Source organism: Lagopus leucura, unplaced genomic scaffold, assembly GCF_019238085.1.
Source record: "Lagopus leucura isolate 7727_CA_CO unplaced genomic scaffold, USGS_WTPT01 59028-0_obj-0_obj, whole genome shotgun sequence".
NCBI classification, from domain to species: Eukaryota; Metazoa; Chordata; class Aves; order Galliformes; family Phasianidae; genus Lagopus; species Lagopus leucura.
Window position 1 is genome coordinate 1 of NW_024968591.1, and position 22,047 is coordinate 22,047.

A 22,047-nucleotide genomic window follows, 5' to 3' on the forward strand; every position below is an offset into this window, starting at 1 on the left:
TGAAATATTAGAGAAAGATATGGGTATTTTTGTTGTTACTTGAACTTCAGGTATGAAGTAACCAAAAAGGTTAACAGCTCTATCCAGAGTGCTTTATAAGCAGCAGGAATCCACTTGCCAGTGCCAACATTTGCACATTGTGTTCTAGACTGATTATTTCATCCAAATGTTGCCATTTCTGTTTATTTATCTTTATGTCTGGAATGCCGAAGGAGCTCTTTTAAATATTTATCCAGTTGTTCAAGATGGTGAGTGGAGTATCCATAACACCTAATGTCTAAGACTCAGTTGTTGTATGACACAAATAAGGCATGGTATTTGTTTGAATCTTTTCCCTCTTAGGGGGACCGAAAATAGAAGCTGAGTTTGTAAAGAGCTTGAAATTAAATTACTCTGTGAGCTGTCCTCACTACGCACATGCATGCCCTCACCCTGCTAAAATGTGAGCCGCATGCTGGGACTATGTGTTTTCTGACACTATAATAATTAGTGCTGAGATGGGAGTTGGGAAACTTGACAAGTTAGCAAACCTTCTTTATTTTCTCCTGATCAAAGCTGTCAAGAGCAGAGTTTCAAAGGGTCTTTCTAATTGTTCCCGTGGTATATGCAGGCACATCTGTTTTTGGTGTTCACAACACTGCATCAGCATTCACCCTTTTGAAATTCTGGCTGCTAAAATCAGTGGAAAACTTGTGGAGTCAAGAAAACAGAGGACAAGAAAACAAATACGTGCTTTCTTCGCAATTATATTACAGTGTCTAAAAGGTCTGCTTGAACTGTGTTGTAAAATACGACTGGCAAGTGGTGGGTCTTCTGACAACAGGACACAGCCCAGACATGGCTCTGTAGGAGATGGCTCCAGCTCCTGCCCAGCTGTATGAGCCCTCGGTGTAATAGGCATTTCTTGAGAATGGCCCACTCCTTCCTGAGAGATCTGTCTGGTGGCAACAAGGCAGTGGTACATGTAAGGTTGGCGGGGCTGTGAAGATAGAGCTGCAGAGAGAGGTCAGAGTTGTGATTCCTCTCTGGGGCATAGGGCTCATGTCTTCCTGAACTAGGAACTATGCACTAGTCTGTTTGTGGTGGCACAGTTTGAAATGCACAAAAAAGCTTCTGTCTTGAAACGTGTTCCTAATGCTTCTTTGAACCGTTCAGCGTCTTCAACTCCCTTTGACTTTTAGAAGTAGATGTTTTGTGTTTGTGCACTTCAGGAGAATAAACCACCTTTCACATAGTCTGCACAGTTTTCGTATGCTTGTCCATACCTGTTTTAGCACATGGGTCAAGTACCATAAGTGCATACTTTGGTGCCTATGTGCACACTCAGTTGCAACCATTATAAACAATCCTACACAATTGTCTGCCAGACCATATCTGAGCCATAAAACTCACTACATGGGAAATCTGGGAGCACTGGCATGACAAACAGCATCTGTATTTAAAATGAATCAGACAGACGTTGGGAAATTGGAGCAACATCATGGGGACATCAGCAGAGCACCCACAGGAATGTTCTTTATTGCCTCTACCTGAGGAGCAGCTCATGCTTTTTAGTAATGCTGTTGCACCCCATATGCCTCCAGCATTCACTCCAAAATATAACTGCTACTGCTTCTATTTTTGTTTTTCTCCTGGAAAATAACAGAATTTACAGGAAATGACAGGTTGGTGGTTCTGCAAGGAGACAGACTGCTTGACTGAACAGCCCTGTCCATCTTCAGTTTCCACAATTCCGTGAAAGTCAAATTGCAGTCACTATGAAAAAGTTGCAGAGAAAGGGAAGGACAGTTATTTTTGCAGCTCTGTCATGCTTAATGTGCACATTGCAGCTCAGCTGCTGCTGCAGTCCAGCTGGCAGAACCACTGACTGGGATATTGACTGTGACAACTCCAAGCCCAGCATGGCCAAATGCTTTACCTCTACAATTGGTTGCTCAGCTAAGTCTGTGCTCAGCTGCTCTTGCAAACACAGGCAGGCCTTTTGCTGAATGAACGTTGCTTTCTTTTGTAGAAAACAAAGAATCTACAGGATTCCTGAGGAACAAAGCCCAGGAACTGTTGTTGCCAATATAACAGCTAAAGATCCTGATGATGAAGACTCTCCTAGCAGACTTTTCTACAGCATCCAGTCTTCTGACACATATTTCTCCATAAATCCATGTAAGACAAACAAAAACATACCTTCTGACTCTCTCGAAAAAGAGAGTGACCACACAGAAGATGTTTTTGCCTGATTGTTTCTGACTTTAGTGTCTCTCCCTATAAAAAAGAAATTCTCAGCATGTTTTTAGGGCCAAGTTCCTCCATCAGCTGAATAAAATTAAGTAAAATATATTAAAGAAAGTAGACCAAAGGTGATTTATTGACAAATGTTTTTTTATGGCTGGAGATTGATGATTCCTTGAGTGGAAGTTGAATCAGCTGCCTTTTTCTCTAACAGTTGTAGTGACTTTTCTGGGGCTCTTGCAATGGCTGCAAGTACTTGGACCACAGCTTGCTCTCTCCTACATGAAATCTGCTCTAGCACTGTGATGCACAAAATCTGCTGCTCAGCTTCATGGCTTTATTCATGCCCCTATTCAGGTGAGGCCATTCTAACGAGTCATCTCCTGTGTGCTGGTCCCAAGTCCCCATGCTCTCTGGGATGCACCCATGTCTGTCCTGAGGATTTTGCTCCTAGAGCTGTAATTCAGCTCTGTCCCTCACCTGCTATTGTTTTAAAGATGTTTATCACAGTGGTAGAATATGCCACCCAGCTGTGGGATATCAAGATTATCCTCACATGCTTTAGATTCCCTGTGCCCTTTGGCTGTGCATTGCTACTATCCCTCTCAATTACACTCCAAAAGGTAGAGGATATACAAACTGTTCCTTTATCTCCTCAGGACTCTGGCAACAGTATTGTGTTCTGCCAGAACAATCTTCTCTTTTTTGGATAGAGGCTAACAGAATTGAAGAAGTAATTAATTGAACGGCTGATCAGAGCACTTGACACAAGCCGAGAGCAGATCTTTTGATATATGAGTAGATTTAGATGTGGTGAAGTGTGCTTGAAATACAACAGCAGAAAGTTAAGCCATCTCACTAGTTAGAGAACAAGGACAGCATGGCCTGCTCATTGTGCTTGCTGCTTGATGAGTGCACTCAGCTCTGACTTGCACCATTTCCTTGAGAGTGTAATGAAATCTAAGTGCTTTTCAAGCCCTCTGCTGAGGTTGCCACTGGTGTATTTTTGAGCAGTGGGTATTTATCTATGAAAGGCTTACGCAGAGCTATCAAAGCCATTTTGTATCATTTTAAAAAGTAGTTAAACCAGTCATAATTTCTGGAGAACAAAAGACTTCAGCTTGCTACCTGTATGCTGAGCTACCCCGTCCTCCCACAAGTATGCCACGAGTGTTTACTGCCTCCCCTGTGGGTGAGCATCTAACTGCTGGCTGCTTTTCCCCAGCAACTGGAGTGCTGCAGGTGTCCGGGAGAATCGACCGTGATGTCCTTCCCCTGCAGCTCCATCCCAATGTCTCCATGATAATCCGGGTGGAGGACAGCCCTCGTGTGGGGCACTCCAGTGAAATGGAGATCACAGTCATCATTGGAGATATCAATGACAACCCACCAGAATGCAATCCCTCCACCTTCAGGTACTGATGCTCTGATTGCCTTAGTACTGCCTTGTTGCCACAGCCCAGTGCCCAGTGTAGGGCACATCGCTTAGGGTCCTCAGATCTCAGAGCCTCTTGTCATATATGTCTGTGCAAAGTAAACTAGTCATGGACTTTGCCATGGCTCTGAACTCTCTGAGACCTTTGTGAGCTTTTCAAGAACAATGGAGATGTGGCACTGAGGGGTGTAGTTAGTGAACGTGGTGGGGATGGGTTGGTGGCTGGACTAGATGATTTTAAAGTTGTTTTCCAACATTAAAGAATCAATGATTCTATGATGATCAGCTGGCTTATGTTTGTAGATGAGGATATGACATTATATCAATTTCGCAGAAAGACTGAGGTCAAAATTGTCCATCTGAAGTGCTGGATGTCCCATGCTGTAGGGGGCACAGCACTTTATAGGGTAGTTCCCAGAGTACTGGACTGTCTAGTCCAAAGATGGACTGTTCTGCAAATAAAGATCCAGCATCTCATGCCAAGGCCTCTGCAGTGAGATATTCCTGGTTAGTAGGTGTCTGTTTAAATTGTTTGCTCACTAGCTAAGATAAATGTCTTGCGTTTATATCATGTAGTTTTATGGACTAGCAGGAAAAGAATCCAATTCTTCAGAGCACTGCTTGGTTACAGTGTCCATGATGACAGCACAACAGTCTCTGTGGTCCATTGAGCTCAAACTTTCATCTGAATGAGGCAAAAGTCTTCAGGGGAGAAATGAGAGACTGTATATAGGGATTGTACAAGGGAACATCAGGGCATAATGGCATTTCAGTTAGTTCTTTATTCTTTTATGTCTTACTTTCTTGATTAAGATAAAATCGGCACCCTCCATTACCAGTTCCATCACATGCGTCACTGAGACCATCACTGTCAACAGCAGGGCCAGAAACACTAGCTTTACAAGGCAGCAGAATGATCCAGGTATTAGTTAAGGAGAAAAGAATGAACTTCTCATCAGGAAAACATTATAATGTAATGAAAAAATGAGTGTTGTAAAGATGTTTTAAAATACAAATTAGGAACTGAAATAATCTTGAGCATTAAAATCTCATGGTGCCTTCTGTAGTTCAGTGGATTTTCAAGGTCTTGGTTTTGGGTCTGTGTGCTGCTCATTACATGGGGCTGTTATCCACCACAGCATATGGTTCAGATTCTAGATTGCTTCATCAGCTGTTGTCTATTTAGATCTAGGATTTCATTTAGAAAATAAATGGAAGTACGTCGATGTTTTGGCATGGACTATATGAAGAATTCAAGAGGAGAAATATAAGGAGCTCTGATGGGAAACATGTTTCTTTTAAACAGGAAAGAAATAAATGAAAATACTACTGCTGGGATAGTTCTTCTTGATCTCAGAAACAGCTGTAGAGATATTGATGTTGATCCACCAAACAATCTATTTAGTTTCACTGGATTATCTGGTTTTGGAAGCAACAACTTTGCTCTGGAGTCTGCGGAGTCCGGAAGACTTGTGGTCAGTCATTTGTAGCTTTATGTCAAGTGGACTCGCTGTAGAAAGCATCTTATGAGTTTTCACATAGGACGTTTCTTACTTTGGAGTTTTTGCCTGTACAAGAAAAAGGAATTACTGTAATTCATGTTGAAATAGAGTGAGTTGGTGAGAATGATTTGATTAGATGTAAGCTACAGACCCTTTAATAGGACGGTTCCTATGGATCCTACTGAGTTTGGAAGACAGAGGGCTGTTTTAAATCAAAGTGCTAGATAGGACTGAAAAAAAAGTTTTTTAGGGCATGTGAAGCACCAACTTTGAAATGGTTAAGCAAAGCAATCTGATACCATCTCATACCTATTTATTCACGATAGATCATGGAAGATCTTTCTCTCCAGTGTGAAGGACTGCAATATGGTAAATGTGGTAAATATTCACAAAAGTGTGGTGGGATTTGTACTTTGTGTGATTTGACGTGTCAAAATATGACTTCCTTATGCTAATAGCTACTGTAAAATTTGCATTTGCCAGAATCCCCACCAGCTGCTGGACATGTGCAGTGACGGTTGCTTTGCTGCTTTAAAAAGAACCACAGACAAATACAGAAAAAAGAAACCCCACGAACTGTAGAGAGAGCACAGGCATTCTGCCTAAAAGACAAATATGTGATAGGTGCAGTAAAATGATTTTGTATGACTAACGCTGGTTTTTTCTTAGAAGCATGTATGTGAATGACCACCATCCTTAGCTGCTTCATCTGCCAGCACACAAGACATTTTCAGTGCTGCACAGGATACGACTGTTGTCATCTCTTTGATCACTGTGCTTGTGTAATGTAATAGGCTATCTGAAGCGTCCCATCTCTCCAGGAGTTTTCCTATAGACAAAAAGCAGTGGATGCCTGTGCTTTAATCTCACTGCCCCAGAATTTATAAGGCTCTTGCAGAGAGAGAGTTCAGGAGATTAGGATTTAAAGCTCTATGTGAGCCACTGTTTAGTAGCTATTTAGTTCCTGGATAAACAGTTGTGGCTGAACCTGATACCTTTAATATAGGTCTGCACACCTGAGCTCAAGGAGTAACTATTGCTATTTAGCAATCACAGGCCCGTGTTGAGCCAACAAAGGGCATGGTAAATAGCCAGCTCATTACCTGCACTTGGAATTAAGCAGGTAAAAGGCAAAGACCCTGTGCTCAAATGATACAAGTTCCTGCACTAAAGGGGAAGACAGGCAGAAGGAAAGTGTTTTGAATTGCCAAGAGACCCCAAACCGTGAACATGAAGGATAAGCCTGAAATTCAATCCTGTAACTGATTTATAGCCTGTATTACTCCTACGGGACTATTCTGGGTATTCAAGAGGGAGACCACATCTACAGCATGCCGAGAAAACTGATCGCCATCATGAGTGTTGTGACTTCATGTAAGAGAGTATAAATACAATTGTGTTTCTTTTTAATTTAGATGACTGAAAGTATTGATTTAGAAAATCCATCTAATCCAGGAGTTGAAGTTTATTCTTTGACTGTCAGGGTGCAAGATATCGCCTCTCCTAACTACTCAAGCAAGTATCCTCTTTACACATTCTTAAAAATATTTTTCTGTGCTGCAACAGCATGGAGAGAGGAGTACCATATGTATTTTGAATATATGCATGAGAAAATTTCACAGCCATACTTAACTATGATTTCATCTTGTGTTATATTTCCAGATACCATTTACATTTATATCAGGATAAAGCCAGTGAATGAATTTTTTCCAGTCTTCAGTAGTCCATCATATGAATTTTATGTTCCAGAAATTACCAAAGGTACAGTAAGTAGCACTTACATGATAGGAGCAGCATTGTCATGCTGACAAATACACTTTTCTCCAAACATGTTTTCATTTATTTGAATGAGGAGAGGAGAATTGCTCAAAGCTCCTGTTCAGCTGGGGTCCTGTACAATTGCCTAGCACCCCTAAATAGACAAAACTGGCAAGAACTCCAGTTGTACAGATAGAAATCGAGACAGACAAATTCAGGAATTATAGAAAAAATCTGGGACAGAGCCGAGAACTGAACTCAGATTTCTTGTTTGAGATTGTCTTTCTGCTCTTGCTAAATTAGCATTTTGAAAGGACTGCGGTAGTGCAAAGAAACCATTGTACACTGTACATGTAGACCATGGTACAGATGAGAGAGGACTCCCGTGGCCCAGGCATGGTGTTCATTCACCCCACCATCCCTTTAGACCTAGCTCACTGAGGAGGCACAGTGGGATAGGGGTGCTTGGATGGGAAGTGTGTGCTCCAACAGGCAGTGTAGCTCCTCAGGCTGGAGCCAAGCTTTTCCCCATTTCTGTCACAGCCCAGGGACAATTGCTGCAAATGTGGCCTTAAACCCTAATCCAGAAGCAGGATTTGCATTTGTCTGTGCTGAGCTCCATAACTGCTGTTTCAAACTGTCCAGAGAGAAGAGCAACAATTTTTTCTCAAGTTATTCCTCCAACTCAAGCCAGTGCTTGGACACTGGAAATAATTAGTGCGTGTTGGTGCCAGGCTATGGGGTAGCCCTTGCCACCAGAGAATTTCTGCTGTTGTTCTCTACAGATTCCTTGCATTGTGGTATTCATTGTTAGCAGACACATACGTGGGGAGCCAGACCCAATATGGTAAACCAGTGTTTCTCATGCCTTTGTTTTACTTCTTTGGGGTGAAAAATTCTAGAGCAGATATGTAGTTACACTTTTATCAAGCTTTGGCAGGAAAGAGTATTCTGTAATTCCTTCTCCTTTAAGTTTAAAATGTCAATGAAATATGGATTATCTTCTTCTTAGTTGGATCCAGTATTGGAAAAGTGACTGCCAGCGATGCAGACTGGCCGCCCAGTGTCATCACTTATTCCATTATAGCTGGAGGAGGGACCAAGGATTACACAAATGCATTCTGGATCAGCCCAATTAATGGAGATGTGAAGATTTTAGAAAGATTAGACTATGAAACAACCCAGAAACACTTTTTCACAGTGCAAGCCTCAGACCAAGAGAAGACTGCAACAGCATCTGTGAGTAAACCAACTCTACTTCTCCTCCTTGTCTCTCTTCTTGACAAGAATACTTTGAGCATCCTCTGTCATGACCTTATATTTTATTTTTTCACATCTGGTGGGAGGTGGATGGGTTCTAGGCCTGCTTCCTATTCCAGCCAAGTACTGCCCATGGAGACACTAGGAAGGAGGTACTTAATCTCTTTATTACCTGTTATATTTCAAGGCAATCATTAAGGAAAACTTAGCATCAGGAACTTGTAATCGTGACAGGTTTATCTGTTATATATTAAAATCCAACAAACACAAAAGGACAGAGCTTAGAGAGTAGTAAGCTTTTTCTCTCAACCAGATAACACCAGCTGACATTAAAAAGATCTGGTGTAACAATGGTGCTTCCAGACATGCAGAAGGCCATTACCAGCATTTCTCTTTCAGTCTGGTCGGTCTATAAGGAATCTTCATCCCTTCCATGGATCTTGCCCTGAATTATTACCAAATTGTATTAAGAAGCCTAAGCAATAATTGTGAAGCAATTTGAGACACTGGAAAGAAAGTTTAATGAATACCTGGAAATATTTATCATTTCTACTATAACACACCTCAGGTAATTCAACTAGACAGACAGATCAGATTGAAATCCCTGTGGTTTTGGAATATGATTCAAGTTAAGGAACCAGCTCCCAAAAGAGTACTGGTCACAAAAAGAAGTAAAGGTCTAAGGAACATTTATGTTTTCTGGTTGAATCTAGTTTGGAAGAGAGGTTCATTTCTCTTCAACTGCTGCTGATTTAAAGAGCAAAACTGGCAAAGCCAAATAATTTTTGAAGTTAATAAAATTCTGACCCAATACAGGTGAAGACCTTCAGTTTTTATTATTCTTTCCTTTCAGGTAACTGTCAATGTTTTGGAAGTAAATGATGAAGAACCCATTTGTTCACCAAATTTCTATTCATTTCAAATCCCAGTCAGTTTAGCAGTTGGGACCAATGTCAATGGCTTCAGGATTCAATGTCAAGATCGTGATTCTGATCCCAGGTCTTTCCGTTACTTCATTGGAGGTATTGTGTCACAGTGTGTGAACTGTGAACTGAAAACAGTGCAAAAGTGCTTGAATATTGATGGTTCAATTTGATTTGTAAATAAAAATCTAGCACAGTTTGTATGCTGCTTCTTATGGAGAGCTAATTGTGATCCTCAAGCTTCATGCATCATTATTTTGCTGCTTTTGTAAAGAGATGACTCTATAAGTTTGCTGCCATCTAGAATGATGCCATTGCACATTTGGATTGCCTACCACATTAATTAACCACAATTAACTGCATTACTGACAAGGACTTCAGTAGAATGAGGGATATATCTTAATGGTTAAATTTCACTTGCAATTAAAGTTGAGTAAATCTTGAGAAATGAAGGTGATTTCTGTTACCCTGTGTAGCTTTCACTTAGATAATGGCACGTGGTTCAAAATAATTGAGCAAACCTGCATGCTCTAGTTCCATGCTGCATGTACTAAAACCCTGTTATTAGAAAGAATGATTGAACCTATTAATCAATTGCATCCATTTGAAGAAGAGTATGGATTGGTATTCAGCTTCACAATAAAAGGGAATACACTCTCTTGGGTGAATTTATTTTGCTGTTGCTGATTTTGTAGCTGAGGTTATTGACTTACACTGCTGAAAATTTAATTGTAGTTGCTGGCATGATTTTGGTCTGTGCCAAGAAGTACAGCCTCAGAGAAATCCTGGGCATTGCTGCAGAGCCCAGGACCTTGCTGGGTGCACTGTGTAGGGGCCCTCTAGAGTGCAGGCCTTGAGGTTTGGTTATAGAGACGTGATCTGTGCTGTGCAGTTGGTCTTTGAGCCAGAGAGCTGTTCATGGCATCATTATTTGTTGCACAGTAGATGTGTCCTTCAAAATCACCTCAACTCTGGAGCTCTACAAGGCAAAATAAGCAGAACCAAGGTACTTCTGCTACCTTTCTATGGCTTTGATTTCTTTTGGCTCTGGTCAGTCCAAAGACTGCACAGGTCACCAGCAGATCTCCAGTAACCTGAGCAGAGAATTAAGAGATGAAAGGCCAGACACATCAATCTCCCTTCTCTGCCTCCTGCAGCAACTCACAGAGGGAGTTAAGCCTCGGTGGAAATTAGCCGCTCTGAGTCATAAGCTGTCATCAGAGGGAGCCAATCAATGGCCGTGCGGTGTGCTCTGCGCAGAGAAACAAGTGGTGGGAAGGGAGTGGAGGGGCCTATGAGATGCAGGTGGTGCCCATGTGGCCAAGGGGCCATTGCAGAGCCACCTCAGCAGTGGGACTGAGACATACAAGGGTTCTCACCCTGTCGTCGATCTCACGGCGACTTAGGTTACAGTCTGCCCGGCCTGCAGTGGCCTGACAGCCCTCAGGCCAGCGCCCGACCGAATCGGTCCCACGCTCCGCCTGGTCCATTCTCTCGCTATTCAATACCCCAATATGATGAGCAGCAAAATGGCGTACATCACCCAGACTGGGCTCTGCTGCTTCAGGGTGCACTCCAGGCTACAAGAAAAAATCATTCAGATGAGGTGAGAATCTCCTCTCATATCCTTGATGGCACTGAGGAGTTTTTACAGCCTTGCCTCAGCTGAGTCTTCATAGACAGTCTTACTTCATGATTTTATGACGATTTACTTAAATGATTTTATATGTTATCAAGAAGATCAAGGAGACATATGACTACACGGGCATTAAGTGATCCATCGAAGGCTGTCAATAGAAACCAATCTTTTAATTTGCTCCATGTGTTTATTTTAATGTGGGATTTTTCTTCACTTTTCTTCTTTTTTTGATGATTTGTTTGTTTTTCGTTCATTACTGTGACTTGCAGGCAATGTGAACAATCATTTCACCTTTTCACCAGTGGCTGGCTCCAACACGTCTCAGCTGATTCTTGCATCTCCCTTTGACTATGAGAATGGGCTTGATACAAAATGGATTTACAGACTGCGTGTCTACATAACAGATGACAATTTACTATCTGTCAAGAACAAGGCTACACACCTAGTTAAAACTGGAACAGTGACTTTAAGCATCAGAGTTATCCCAAACCCAACAACTGTCACTACCACGACGGTAAGTTCACTGAAAATTATGACTACCCTGCAGTTCTTTCATGGGCTAATCTGCATAAGACTCAAGAAAAGAAGGTAGATGTAAGCAAAAGGAAAGCAAAAGCCTACCGTGGGTCCAGGTTTAGGAAGCACTGAGCTTTGTGTTCTTGCACTGAAGCCAATGTTCATTGATTTGCCTGGTGTCATGGGGGATTGGCTCCAGTTACACATTTGTAATGTGTTTTGTATTGTAGTCTCTAAAAAGAAAAAGAATTACAAAAAAAAAGACCAGGCACTCTGCCATTATCACATAACTGGAAAGTTAAAGATTTTGACAGCTTTGTTAATAAGGATAGGGTAGGGGTTAACCTTAAAATTACCTCATGCACTACTTTTTTTTAAAGCTGTTTTCTACTCCAACATCCTTTACTTCTGTGTGCTTCTTTAGCGGTGGTATGCATTACTCTGTAATGTGCCTACCAAAGCCAAAATAGGCAAAGACTATAATAACAAGAAATCCTTATCATTTACAAGGGATACTTTTCCACCCAGAGGTCACCTTCAGGTAAAAGTTCAAGCTGCCTGTCAGGAACTGAAGCAGTTGTGTAGATCCTCAGCATGTTCTGAGTCCTCAGCATGTTTCAGACAGGGAGAACCAGGCAGGTGGGCTGGATGTCTCCCGAGCTCCTGGGCCCCATAATGATCCATGGCTGGTATTCTGGCCTTACACCCAGACCAGCATGCCCATGATACAACCTGCTCCTTGTCACATCCATCCCAGGGAAGCTCTGGCTCACTGGTTTTGCTTCTTGGATGATATCCACCAGGCTGGTGCAGGATATGAGCAGCTCTTGCTTTCCTCCTGCCTGCTGCAGAAGTGCAGTTGGAGGGACACAGACCAGTCTGTCCTCATCTTTGTGCTGATTACTGCTTTCATCCCTTGCCATGCCATCTTGCCATCATCCAGTGTCCATCCATTTTGTGCCTGCCTGCAGACATCATTAGTCTTTTCTCCACTGCATGCAGGAATGAGAATATGAGGATACTGAAAGCGTAAAAGAACTATTCATTGTGAAACTGTCCAAATCTGACAGAATCAGAGGGTGCTCCAAGCAGCATGTACAAATCTGGAAGCTTTGCTATGGAAATGCTTAAATTAAAATTTGTAGACTGATTAATTATTATCTACTGCTCTGCTGGGAAGGAATAAATGGTTTCCTCACAGCCTTCTCCTCCCCATTACTTGACATGGAAACAGGTTAAGCTGAATAACAAAACTTCTGTGTTTCTTCTCCCATGCCTTACCACAACTGCAAACAGTCTAGCCCACATGCCACAACATTAAATCTGCCTCCCCAGAGATACCAGCCTTCCACTTACAGACTGTTTTCCAGAAGAGCACTTCCATTACAGCACCTTCTCCCATCACCACTTGTTACCTGCGTTCAGGCAACAGCCAGATGAGTCTGGTGATGGAAGGCTGGTAGCACAGTGGTGGGAAACCCTATCACAAAGTCATTTGGTACTTCTATCCCAGTGAGGCTGCAGTGGTGGTGGTTTGAGATTATTTGTTAGTTTCTTTAAAAATTTGGTGTGCTCAGCCCTGTTGGCTGACAGCAGACACTGACACCTCTTCATTTTAAACACTTCCTTTTAATAGTTACAGATATTACCCAGTTCAGCCGTGTGCCATTTTTTGAAAGGTGTCCTTAGATGGAAAGCAAATAGATATCCCACTAAATTTCATACACAATGTGATTACAAATGTCTTACAGAAGATTTAATAAAAACTTCAGTAGATGATCAGAATGAATAGAACCACACCATGTATTAACCCCGTAGAACAAACAAGCAATTTCTGATCTGTATAGGGATAGTGTCATGGCGGGACCACAGTGAATGAGCTGTTAGCACCAAGAGAGATGCCAGCTCAGAGCTGTGTGCATGGAGGATGTGGCAGATTGCAGGTGCTCAGGAAACGTGATTTTCCCTTCTGGAGCAAGGGAAAGAAGAAGTTTCACTTATTTTTATACAACAACACAACTCCTCAGGGTTCAGCTCTTTTTACAAAGGGGGCTGAATGATCACTGCAGTGAAGATGACCTAATTCCAGTTTCACCTTAGGTAACGAGAAACCATTATCTTGATAATGGCAGTATTCCCTGAACTTCCAAACCCTCCAACAGCATGCTTACATCTTCTCAGGCAATCTGAGGCTTTCCAGCCCCATCATGGCATGCCTATTTTAATATAAGACATTGAAACACAATCTGGAAGCAGCGAGGTGGGTGGGCTCTGTTTCAGTGCCTGCGGTTACCCCTTGAGCTTATGGCCCATCTCGGTCTTCACAGAGAGGTACGTGGGATGAATCACCATCTCCAACAGATGCTATCTGCCTCTGCAGATCATGAGCAGAGCCCTGGGGCACCTTGGGCCAGGTGTCTGGGTGCAGAAGTTCAGCCAGAGGAACAGTGCTGTACAGGAATGCAGCACTGAGAAACATTTCCTATCTTGTTTTAATAGCCTGGCTTTACAGTGGTGACGAAGAAGGAGAACCTCTACTTGGACTCAGCATGGTATGTGCCATTTGTCACCACACTGGGCAGCCTGCTGCTCCTGGGACTGCTGGGCCATCTCCTGGCCAGGTGGCTCTGTGCCCGCTGCCTGTCTGCACCCCAAGCTGACAGCACACCTCTGTGAGTGAGAATCCTGGTTGAATGTTTTGTAGCCATATGCCCTCTGCTGCAGTAAGTGCAATTGCTGGCTGCAATATAAGACAATAAGATGACAGGATAAGAGGGAATGGCCTCAAGTTGTACACAGAGAGGTTCAGGTTAGAGATAAGGGAACATTCTCAGAAAGAGTGGTGAGGCACTGGCACAGGCTACGTAGGGAGGTGGGGGAGTCATCATCCCTGGAGATGTTCAAGAACCATGTGGATGTGACAATGAGGGATGTGGTCAGTGAGCAATATTGGTGGTAGGTGGACAGTTGGACTGGGTGATCTTAGAGGTTTTTTCCAAATGTGATCATAGAATGATAGAATCATGGAATCACAAGGTTGGAAACGACCTATAAGACCATCTAGTCCAACCTCATCACCATTGCCACCACAAGCACTAAACCATATCACACAGCATGTCATCCAGATGCCTCTTGAACACTGCCAGGGACGGCGACTCCACCACCTCCCTGGGCAGCCATTCCAGTGCCTGACCACTCTCTGAGAGAAAAAGTTCTTCCTTATGTCTAATCTAAACCTCCTCTGATACAACTTGCGGCCATTACCCCTTTTCCTGCTCGTTGCCTGGGAGAAGAGGCCAAACCCCTCCTCACCACAACCTTCCTTCAGGAGGTTGTAGAGTGCAATGAGGTCTCCCCTGAGCCTCCTCTTCTCCAGACTGAACAATCCCAGCTCCCTCAGCCGCTCCTCATAAGACTTGTGCTCCAGACCCCTCTCCAGTTTCGTTGCCCTTCTCTGCACACGCTCCAGGACCTCAACATCTTTCCTGTAGTGAGGAGCCCAAAACTGAACACAGTACTCAAGGTGCGGTCTCACCGGTGCTGAGTAGAGGGGGATGATCACCTCCCTGCTCCTGCTGGCCACACTATTTCTAATGCAGGCCAGGATGCCGTTGGCCCTCTTGGCCACCTGGGCACACTGTCGGCTCATGTTCAGCCGAGCATCAACCAACACCCCCAGGTCCTTCTCTTCTTCACACTCATCCAGCCACTCATCCCCAAGCCTGTAACGCTACACGGGGTTGTTGTGCCCAAAGTGCAGGACCCGACACTTGGCCTTGTTGAACCTCATCCCATTCACCTCAGCCCAGTGATCCAGCCTGTCTAAATCCCTCTGAAGGGCCACCCTACCCTCAGGCAGATCGACACCACCTCCCAGCTTGGTGTCATCTGCAAACTTACTGAGGGTGCACTCAGTGCCCTCATCTAGGTCATCAATAAAGATATTAAAGCAGATGGGCCCCAGTACCGACCCCTGGGGGACACCACTTGAAATGGGTCGCCAGCTGGACTTCACTCCATTCACCACGACCCGCTGGGCACGGCCCTCTAGCCAGTTCCTTACCCAAAGAAGTGTATACCTGTCCAGGCCACGGGCAGCCAGTTTCCCCAGAAGAAGCCTGTGAGGAACCGTGTCAAAGGCTTTGCTGAAGTCTAGGAAGACTACATCAACAGCCCTTCCCTCATCTACCAGACTGGTCACCCAGTCATAGAAGGAGATGAGGTTGGTCAGGCATGACCTGCCTTTCACGAACTGGTGCTGGCTGGGCCTGATCCCCTGGACACCGTGCACATGGCGTGCAATCTCATCCAAGATGATTTACTCCATAACCTGCCCTGGTACCGAGGTCAGGCTGACAGGCCTATAGTTCCCCAGATCCTCCTTACGGCCCTTCTTGAAGATGGGAGTCACATCAGCAAGCCTCCAGTCCTCTGGGACCTCACCAGTTAACCAGGAGCGCTGATAGATGGCCGAGAGCGGCTCAGCAATCACCCCCGCCAGCTCCCTCAGCACCCGAGGGTGCAGCCCATCCGGTCCCATGGACTTGTGACAGTCCAGACGGAGGAGGAGCTCTCTGACTGCCTCCATTGGAATTGATGGGGGCATATTCTGAGCAGCGTCCCGGACTTCCAGATCGGGGCATAAAAAGCCCAGAGGATAACTGATCTGGCTGTTGAAGGCAGATGTAAAGAAGGCATTGAGGACCTCAGCCCTCTCCTTGTCCTCAGTGACCACATTCCCTGCTGCATCAAGTATAGAATGAGAATTATCTTTCGTTCTTCTTTTGCCGTTGATATAAAAGAATTTTTTATTGTCTTTTTACTGCAGAGGGGTAACCTGAGTTCAAGTTGGGCTTTTGCCTTCCTAACTTCTTCCCTGCATACCTTAGCTACTTCTTTGTAATTTCCCCAAGAAGCCTGTCCCTTCTTCCAGAGGACGTAGACTCTCCTTTTCTCCCTGAGTCTCAACAGTAATTTCCGGCTCATCCACACCGGTTGTCTTCCCGTACGGCTCGCCTTAGGGCACTCAGGGATAGTCTGTTCTTGTGCCTTTAAGATTTCCATCTTGGGGAACGTCCAGGCTTCTTGGGCTCCTTTACCCTTGAGAAGCAACTCCCAAGGGACCCGCACTACAAGCTCCCTGAACAGGTCAAAGTCCGCCCTCTGGAAGTTCGAGAAGATAGGTTTGCTGGTCACTCTTTTGACATCCCCAAGAATGGAGAATTCTACAATTCTGTGGTCACTCTGCCCAAGACGGTCCCCAACCTTCACTTCTCCCACCAGTCTTTCTCTGTTAGCGAAGACCAGGTCCAGCAGGGCACTGCCCCTAGTAGGCTCTCCTACCAGCTGCATAAAGAAGCAATCTTCCACACAGTCTAGAAACCTCTTGGACTGCTTCCTCTGTGCTATATTATATTTCCAACATATATCAGGGAAGTTGAAGTCTCCCATCTGAACAAGTGCGGGCGATCGCGTGACTTCCGCGAGCTGCTCATAGAATGCCTCATCCAACTCTTCGTCCTGATTACGCGGTCTATAACAGACCCCCACCAAGATGCCGCCCCTACAGGCCTTCCCCCTGATCCTTGCCCATAGACACTCCACTCTATCATTCCCAACCCCAAGCTCTTCTACCTTGAAACAGTCTTTAATATAAAGGGCCACACCACCACCCTTCTTTCCTCGTCTATCCCTTCTGAAGAGCTTGTAGCCATCTATCTCAGCACTCCAGTCATGGGAGTGGTCCCACCATGTTTCAGAAATAGCAACAAGGTCATAATTAGCCTGACTCACAATCATTTCCAACTCCTCCTGCTTGTTGCTCATGCTGCGTGCATTGGTATAGACACATTTCAGACGAGTCATCTGCCTCACCCCCTACTCAAGCATCATTCCCCTAGGCTCGTCTCTTGAGAAGCTTGTTTTGATGATTCTATGACTTTATGATTCTAATGTTTGGTTTTAAGAAATCAACCAGAAATGTCCATGGATTGTTTTTCATGGATTTGCTAATAGTGCAGCAAATGCATTAGCGGAAGGTCATAGTGGATTTAGCATTATGACCTCTAATGACAGCTAAGCTCATAAGGCACAACTGGAGTCTGTACCTGTCTGTGCTGAGCAAAAATACAGCCATAGTTTATGCCCATCACAAGGGTGGTACCACATGTGCTCCTCCCGCTCAGCCATGTTACTCGGAGGCTGTTTCAAACACTGGCGCTAATGCCAAATTCTCTGTTCTGGAACAGCTTTTGCAGACTTCTTGCAGCACTCCCCTGGCCTGTTGCAAGGCTCTGACCCATGGAGCTTCACAGTACCTCCGGGTGCTCTCTCTTGGCAAAAGCCACTGGGAACAGTTCTGGTTCTGAGTGGCAGGAGATGGCTGCTGGGAGCCAAGGTGCCTGCAAACTGGCATTGTCACAAACACAGAGATAAGAGCTCTTTCATGGGATTTGGAAAGGATTTATGTAAGCGTTCTCAGGACTCGAGGTACATTTGGAAATGATAGAAAATGTAGAGGTAATATATGATGGTGATTATAATTCAACTGATGTGTGCAAGGAGTTTAGCAACTTGTGATAAAAATGACAAATGAATCCAGGAGCATATAGCCTGGCCATTGTTATTATTTATTAATGGAGCTAGTGATTCATTGGGAGGCAGGCTTTCCCATTAAAAAGCAATTTTTATATTTTCAAATACGTTTACAGTCTTTCATATATTTAAAAAGTATTATCTGAGCACAGCAGATAAAAAAAAAATGACCTTCCTCAAAGGATGGAACAAGATGAGAATTTCTGAACATGCATTTTTTCCAGATTATATAAATCCATAATGCTATAATCAATAAGAGTGTATCTTTTCATTATCATTCCCTCTTGGAGAGGTGTCAGAGCAACACTCAGGGTTGTTTTCCTGTTTGGGAACAGTGTTAAATGGAGCAGGCATTCAGTAAAAACAAAAACATAAACAAAACCAACCAAGCATATCTCAGAAGTCAAGGAAACACAACCTTCTTGCCAAGTGGAGGAGAATGAATCATGATACTTTTATACAGGGAAATTAAGACATTTGTTAACAATATCTCTCACTCTTCTTCATTGCAGGATAAATGCTCCAGGTGTGTACTTCTTTAATACCTCTCAACAGCACCAAGTTTACTATTCTGTGTAAAATTTGTAAACCCATTTCTAGACAAATACATTTGCTCCAGTACAGAAGTACTCAGATCAAACACCCTGGCTGATGATGGGATGCCAGCCTAAGTGACATCATTGTCCTTGCGATATTCATGCCTATTAATTATTAGGCAAAAACCAAATTCAGAGTAGTCTAGTTGTCTGGCATAGATGGTAAAGAATGACTGTATTTTTTATATGTTAATTCTTAAAAAAATGTTTCCATCCTTCATCAGCAACTGCCTTCCCTGTTCTCCAACACCTTTCATTTCACCCTGGCACCATTACATATACCTGAAGATTTATTGTCAAGTGTTGGTGCCTTTGCAGGGGTCTGTATCACTTAGCCTGGCTACAGATTGCACATACAAAAAGAAGCACTTTTTAAATAGGTGCTTTTAAGCGCATTTTTTTTTATCTTATTAGACCCACTAGCTTTCCCCTAACAAGCGTGGTTTGTATCATCTCATTAAGAATCCACTTTTATAACTCCCTCTACTCAATAGTTTTGCCCAGCTCGAAAAAAAACATGACTAACACAGCCCAACAAAGCTAGCTGTTCTCTTGGTTGCCCAATTAGAGGCATTTCAGCATTGGCCAGATTCCAAAAAAGTGATGCTTCATGTTTTCTGAAAATACTGGTTCCCAAGGGCTGGCAGAAAGGCGTGAAGGCTGGACAGAATAGATTTCCTATCAATGCAATGCCTCAGCACTGCACACCCAGATGCAAAAGGCCATGTTGCCAGCAAGCAGTTCTCCAAAGGATGGACATTAAACAAAATGGTGAGACAAAATCACAGCAACTAGTTGGGTACCATCCACAATGCCGTGCTGCTGAGACACCACTACATTTGTTTGCACATGGGATGAATTAATAGCATGGTGAATTCACATATAACCAAACTGTTCTTCAGTCCCAATTTGACTTGACTGGATCTGCAGCACTTCCCTGGTTTGTCTCCAAATGTTTGAATGCACAAGCTTTGCAGGTACAAACACTCACAGAAAAAAAAGCCCCACCAAACACAATAATCTGCATTTGTGGTTCAAATATCCCCCAGAGGATGATTTGCTTGCTGGTAGACAGCTAGTCCAAGCTCCTACAACACCTGAGCCCTCAAAATATGCCTTGAAGGGGCAGTATGTGGTGCACAGACCCATGATGGCTGGGCCAGGTGGAGTGAACTCACCCCAAAGAAATCCCCAGTTGTGGTGGTGTGGAGTGGCATAGAAGAAAGGAATTATTCATGGAACAAAGACATGAATAAGCTTTAATAATAAACATATTTGAATTTCTGTATCTATTCATATTATTTAGGAAGGGAATTTTATTTAAGAAACCATTGTTATTTATTCATTATTGAAGGAATAAGACTTTTCAATGTATGCACTTTGGTTAGTTATTGGCAGTGGCTGAGCCTCACTCCAAAACACTCTGAAGGTGTTCGCTTTCCAAATAGCATTAGGGATCATCCTGTGAAAAGCAGTAAGGTCTTTTTGAGAAGGCTGAGAAGTTAGGAACTAAAAATCTCTGTTTAGTGGGGGGTAAAAATGTAATATCTGGTTACATCTGATTCTTTGCTATGTGCATTTACTTTTCTGTAGAAAAGAAGAAACCTAAGAAAGAAGTGGCTTTGGTGAGTACTGCTATCCTCAGAACAACACAGAACAAAAGTTTTACTCCTAGCCCCATCATGCAATATGGTCATCTTTTTATGGAGGATGACTCTTTTCAAAGAGAACGTTGAGATGGTAAGGGAGGAAAAAGGACTGTCCCTAAATGCAAAACAGGGTAGTGTTGCAGTTGACCTCCTCATCTGGAATCAACCCCACGTGTGGTGGTGCTTACCCACATCATGGTTCCTTTGCTTCCAACTGCCAGATTCTGCAGCCTCTCTGGTACTGTTTTGTGACAAACACAATGCAGTGACTTTCTTTGCTCCCAGATAGCTGTAATGGTATAAAGATTGCAATGTCCTCCCACTATTGCACTCTGCCTTCCCAGGTTCTTTGCAGAGGGTATTCCCAACCTTCCCCTGGGTGGAGGTGACCCTCCTGTGGTTGCACATGTGGAGGTATGGTGCATGTCAGACCTTTATAGTTCTCCTTTGAACATCTAGTAGCAACATCCTTCACCACAAATGGCTTTTGTTGCCAGTTTTGATTAAACTCAGCCTACAGGAATGTGACACACGGGTCATAGAAATCCACCTCCATCCATGTAGGTCAACATTTCCAAGTCACTGCTTTCCTTGCTTACCTAATTCACAGGATTCATTTAACAATTTGTCTCTCTTCACAGGAAATGATAAAACTCAACACTGTCTTTGACGGAGAAGCCAGAGACCCAGGTAATAAAAAGCAATTAACAGTGAATATGAACATTTGGCCAGAAAGAAACTGGATGAATTGATTTAAATACAGTTCGACATTTGCTTCTCATACTTCAAGTTTGCTGTTTCCAAGGAGAGCAGGAGCTCTATCTCACAGAGTGAAAAGCAGGAGAGTGCCCTACTAACAATTCTAATGGAGGAATGAACCCACTTCCAATGGCCATTTTATTCACTGCTCACCCACATGTACGGATCTGGTGCAGGAGGTAGAAGGAGAGGAGGAATCAGCTCCTGTCCCCTGCCCTGGTTGCTGTCACAGTTCCATGGTTGGCCCTGCTAGGCAGGGGGGTTGGAACTACATGATCCTTGGGGTCCCTTCCAACCCGGGTGATTCTGTGATTCTGTGATTTTGAACTCCCCTTGTCTGAGAAACGGCCACAGGTTGATGGAACTGCAGGTGTATGGGTTCTGCATCCCAAACTGCTCCCTGGTTGCATGGGTGAGCTGATTGCTCCTGCACAAACCTCCTCCAGACAGCAACAGGCATTGCTGCCATTTCTCTGAGTCTTGAGCATCGCTGGCTGGGGAGAACAAGGAATAGCGTTTGCTTTTAGATGAACTGTGGCAGCTGAGGACCTCAGCATGGAGAAGGGTGGCTGATGAAATGGGGCACGCTCAGCCAAAATATGCCTTCAACAAACACATCTGAAAATAGGCTCAAAACAATAGGTCTCAAATTATTCAGAAAAAGGCAGGCTTGTTCTGAGCCTTGGATTAATCTGGCCAAATTTCCACCCAAGTGTCTGTACTTGTGTTTCTTATTAGCTGGCTCCAGGCTCTCTGAGGCTGTGAGCTAATAGGAAACACTAGGCACAGGGACTTGGGTGAACAAACGGGGCCCTACTGTGCAATTAAGGCCATCCAGAGAGCTGCTCAAGGCTGGTTTGGCTGGCTTCAAGCCCACCTGCTATTTATACAGAGGAGCAGAAGGGATGAGCTCTGAAGTCCGCTTTGTAACTGGATTTGTTCAACGCTAAACATTGATGTTCTCCAGCCTGCTGCTTGCCAGTGTTGTGACAGGGCAGCTGGTGGCTCCCTTCCTCACAAAGCTGATCACACCACATTTTGGTTATCTCAGCCCCCCTGAGCAATAGCACTTGGGTCATGCCTCACACAAGCACTACAATATAACATGGCTTTGTGGTTCCAGCAGAGAAATGAGGCCTGCTTTCTCCTCTCCTCTCCTCTCCTCTCCTCTCCTCTCCTCTCCTCTCCTC

The 22,047-nt window shown here is 43.9% G+C and overlaps 1 protein-coding gene across 1 annotated transcript; it reads left to right on the plus strand.

The window, feature by feature from the left end:
• Positions 1-2,011: 2,011 nt before the first annotated feature.
• Positions 2,012-20,788, plus strand: LOC122193731 (cadherin-related family member 3-like; the record flags this gene model as incomplete). Its single annotated transcript, XM_042894597.1, has 12 exons — positions 2,012-2,160; positions 3,452-3,641; positions 4,968-5,136; positions 6,579-6,678; positions 6,826-6,924; positions 7,934-8,160; positions 9,035-9,203; positions 11,013-11,257; positions 13,759-13,931; positions 18,366-18,379; positions 20,043-20,074; positions 20,740-20,788. Coding segments are annotated over 12 exons (1,616 nt in total), but the record flags the coding sequence as incomplete, so codon positions are not given.
• Positions 20,789-22,047: the final 1,259 nt, after the last annotated feature.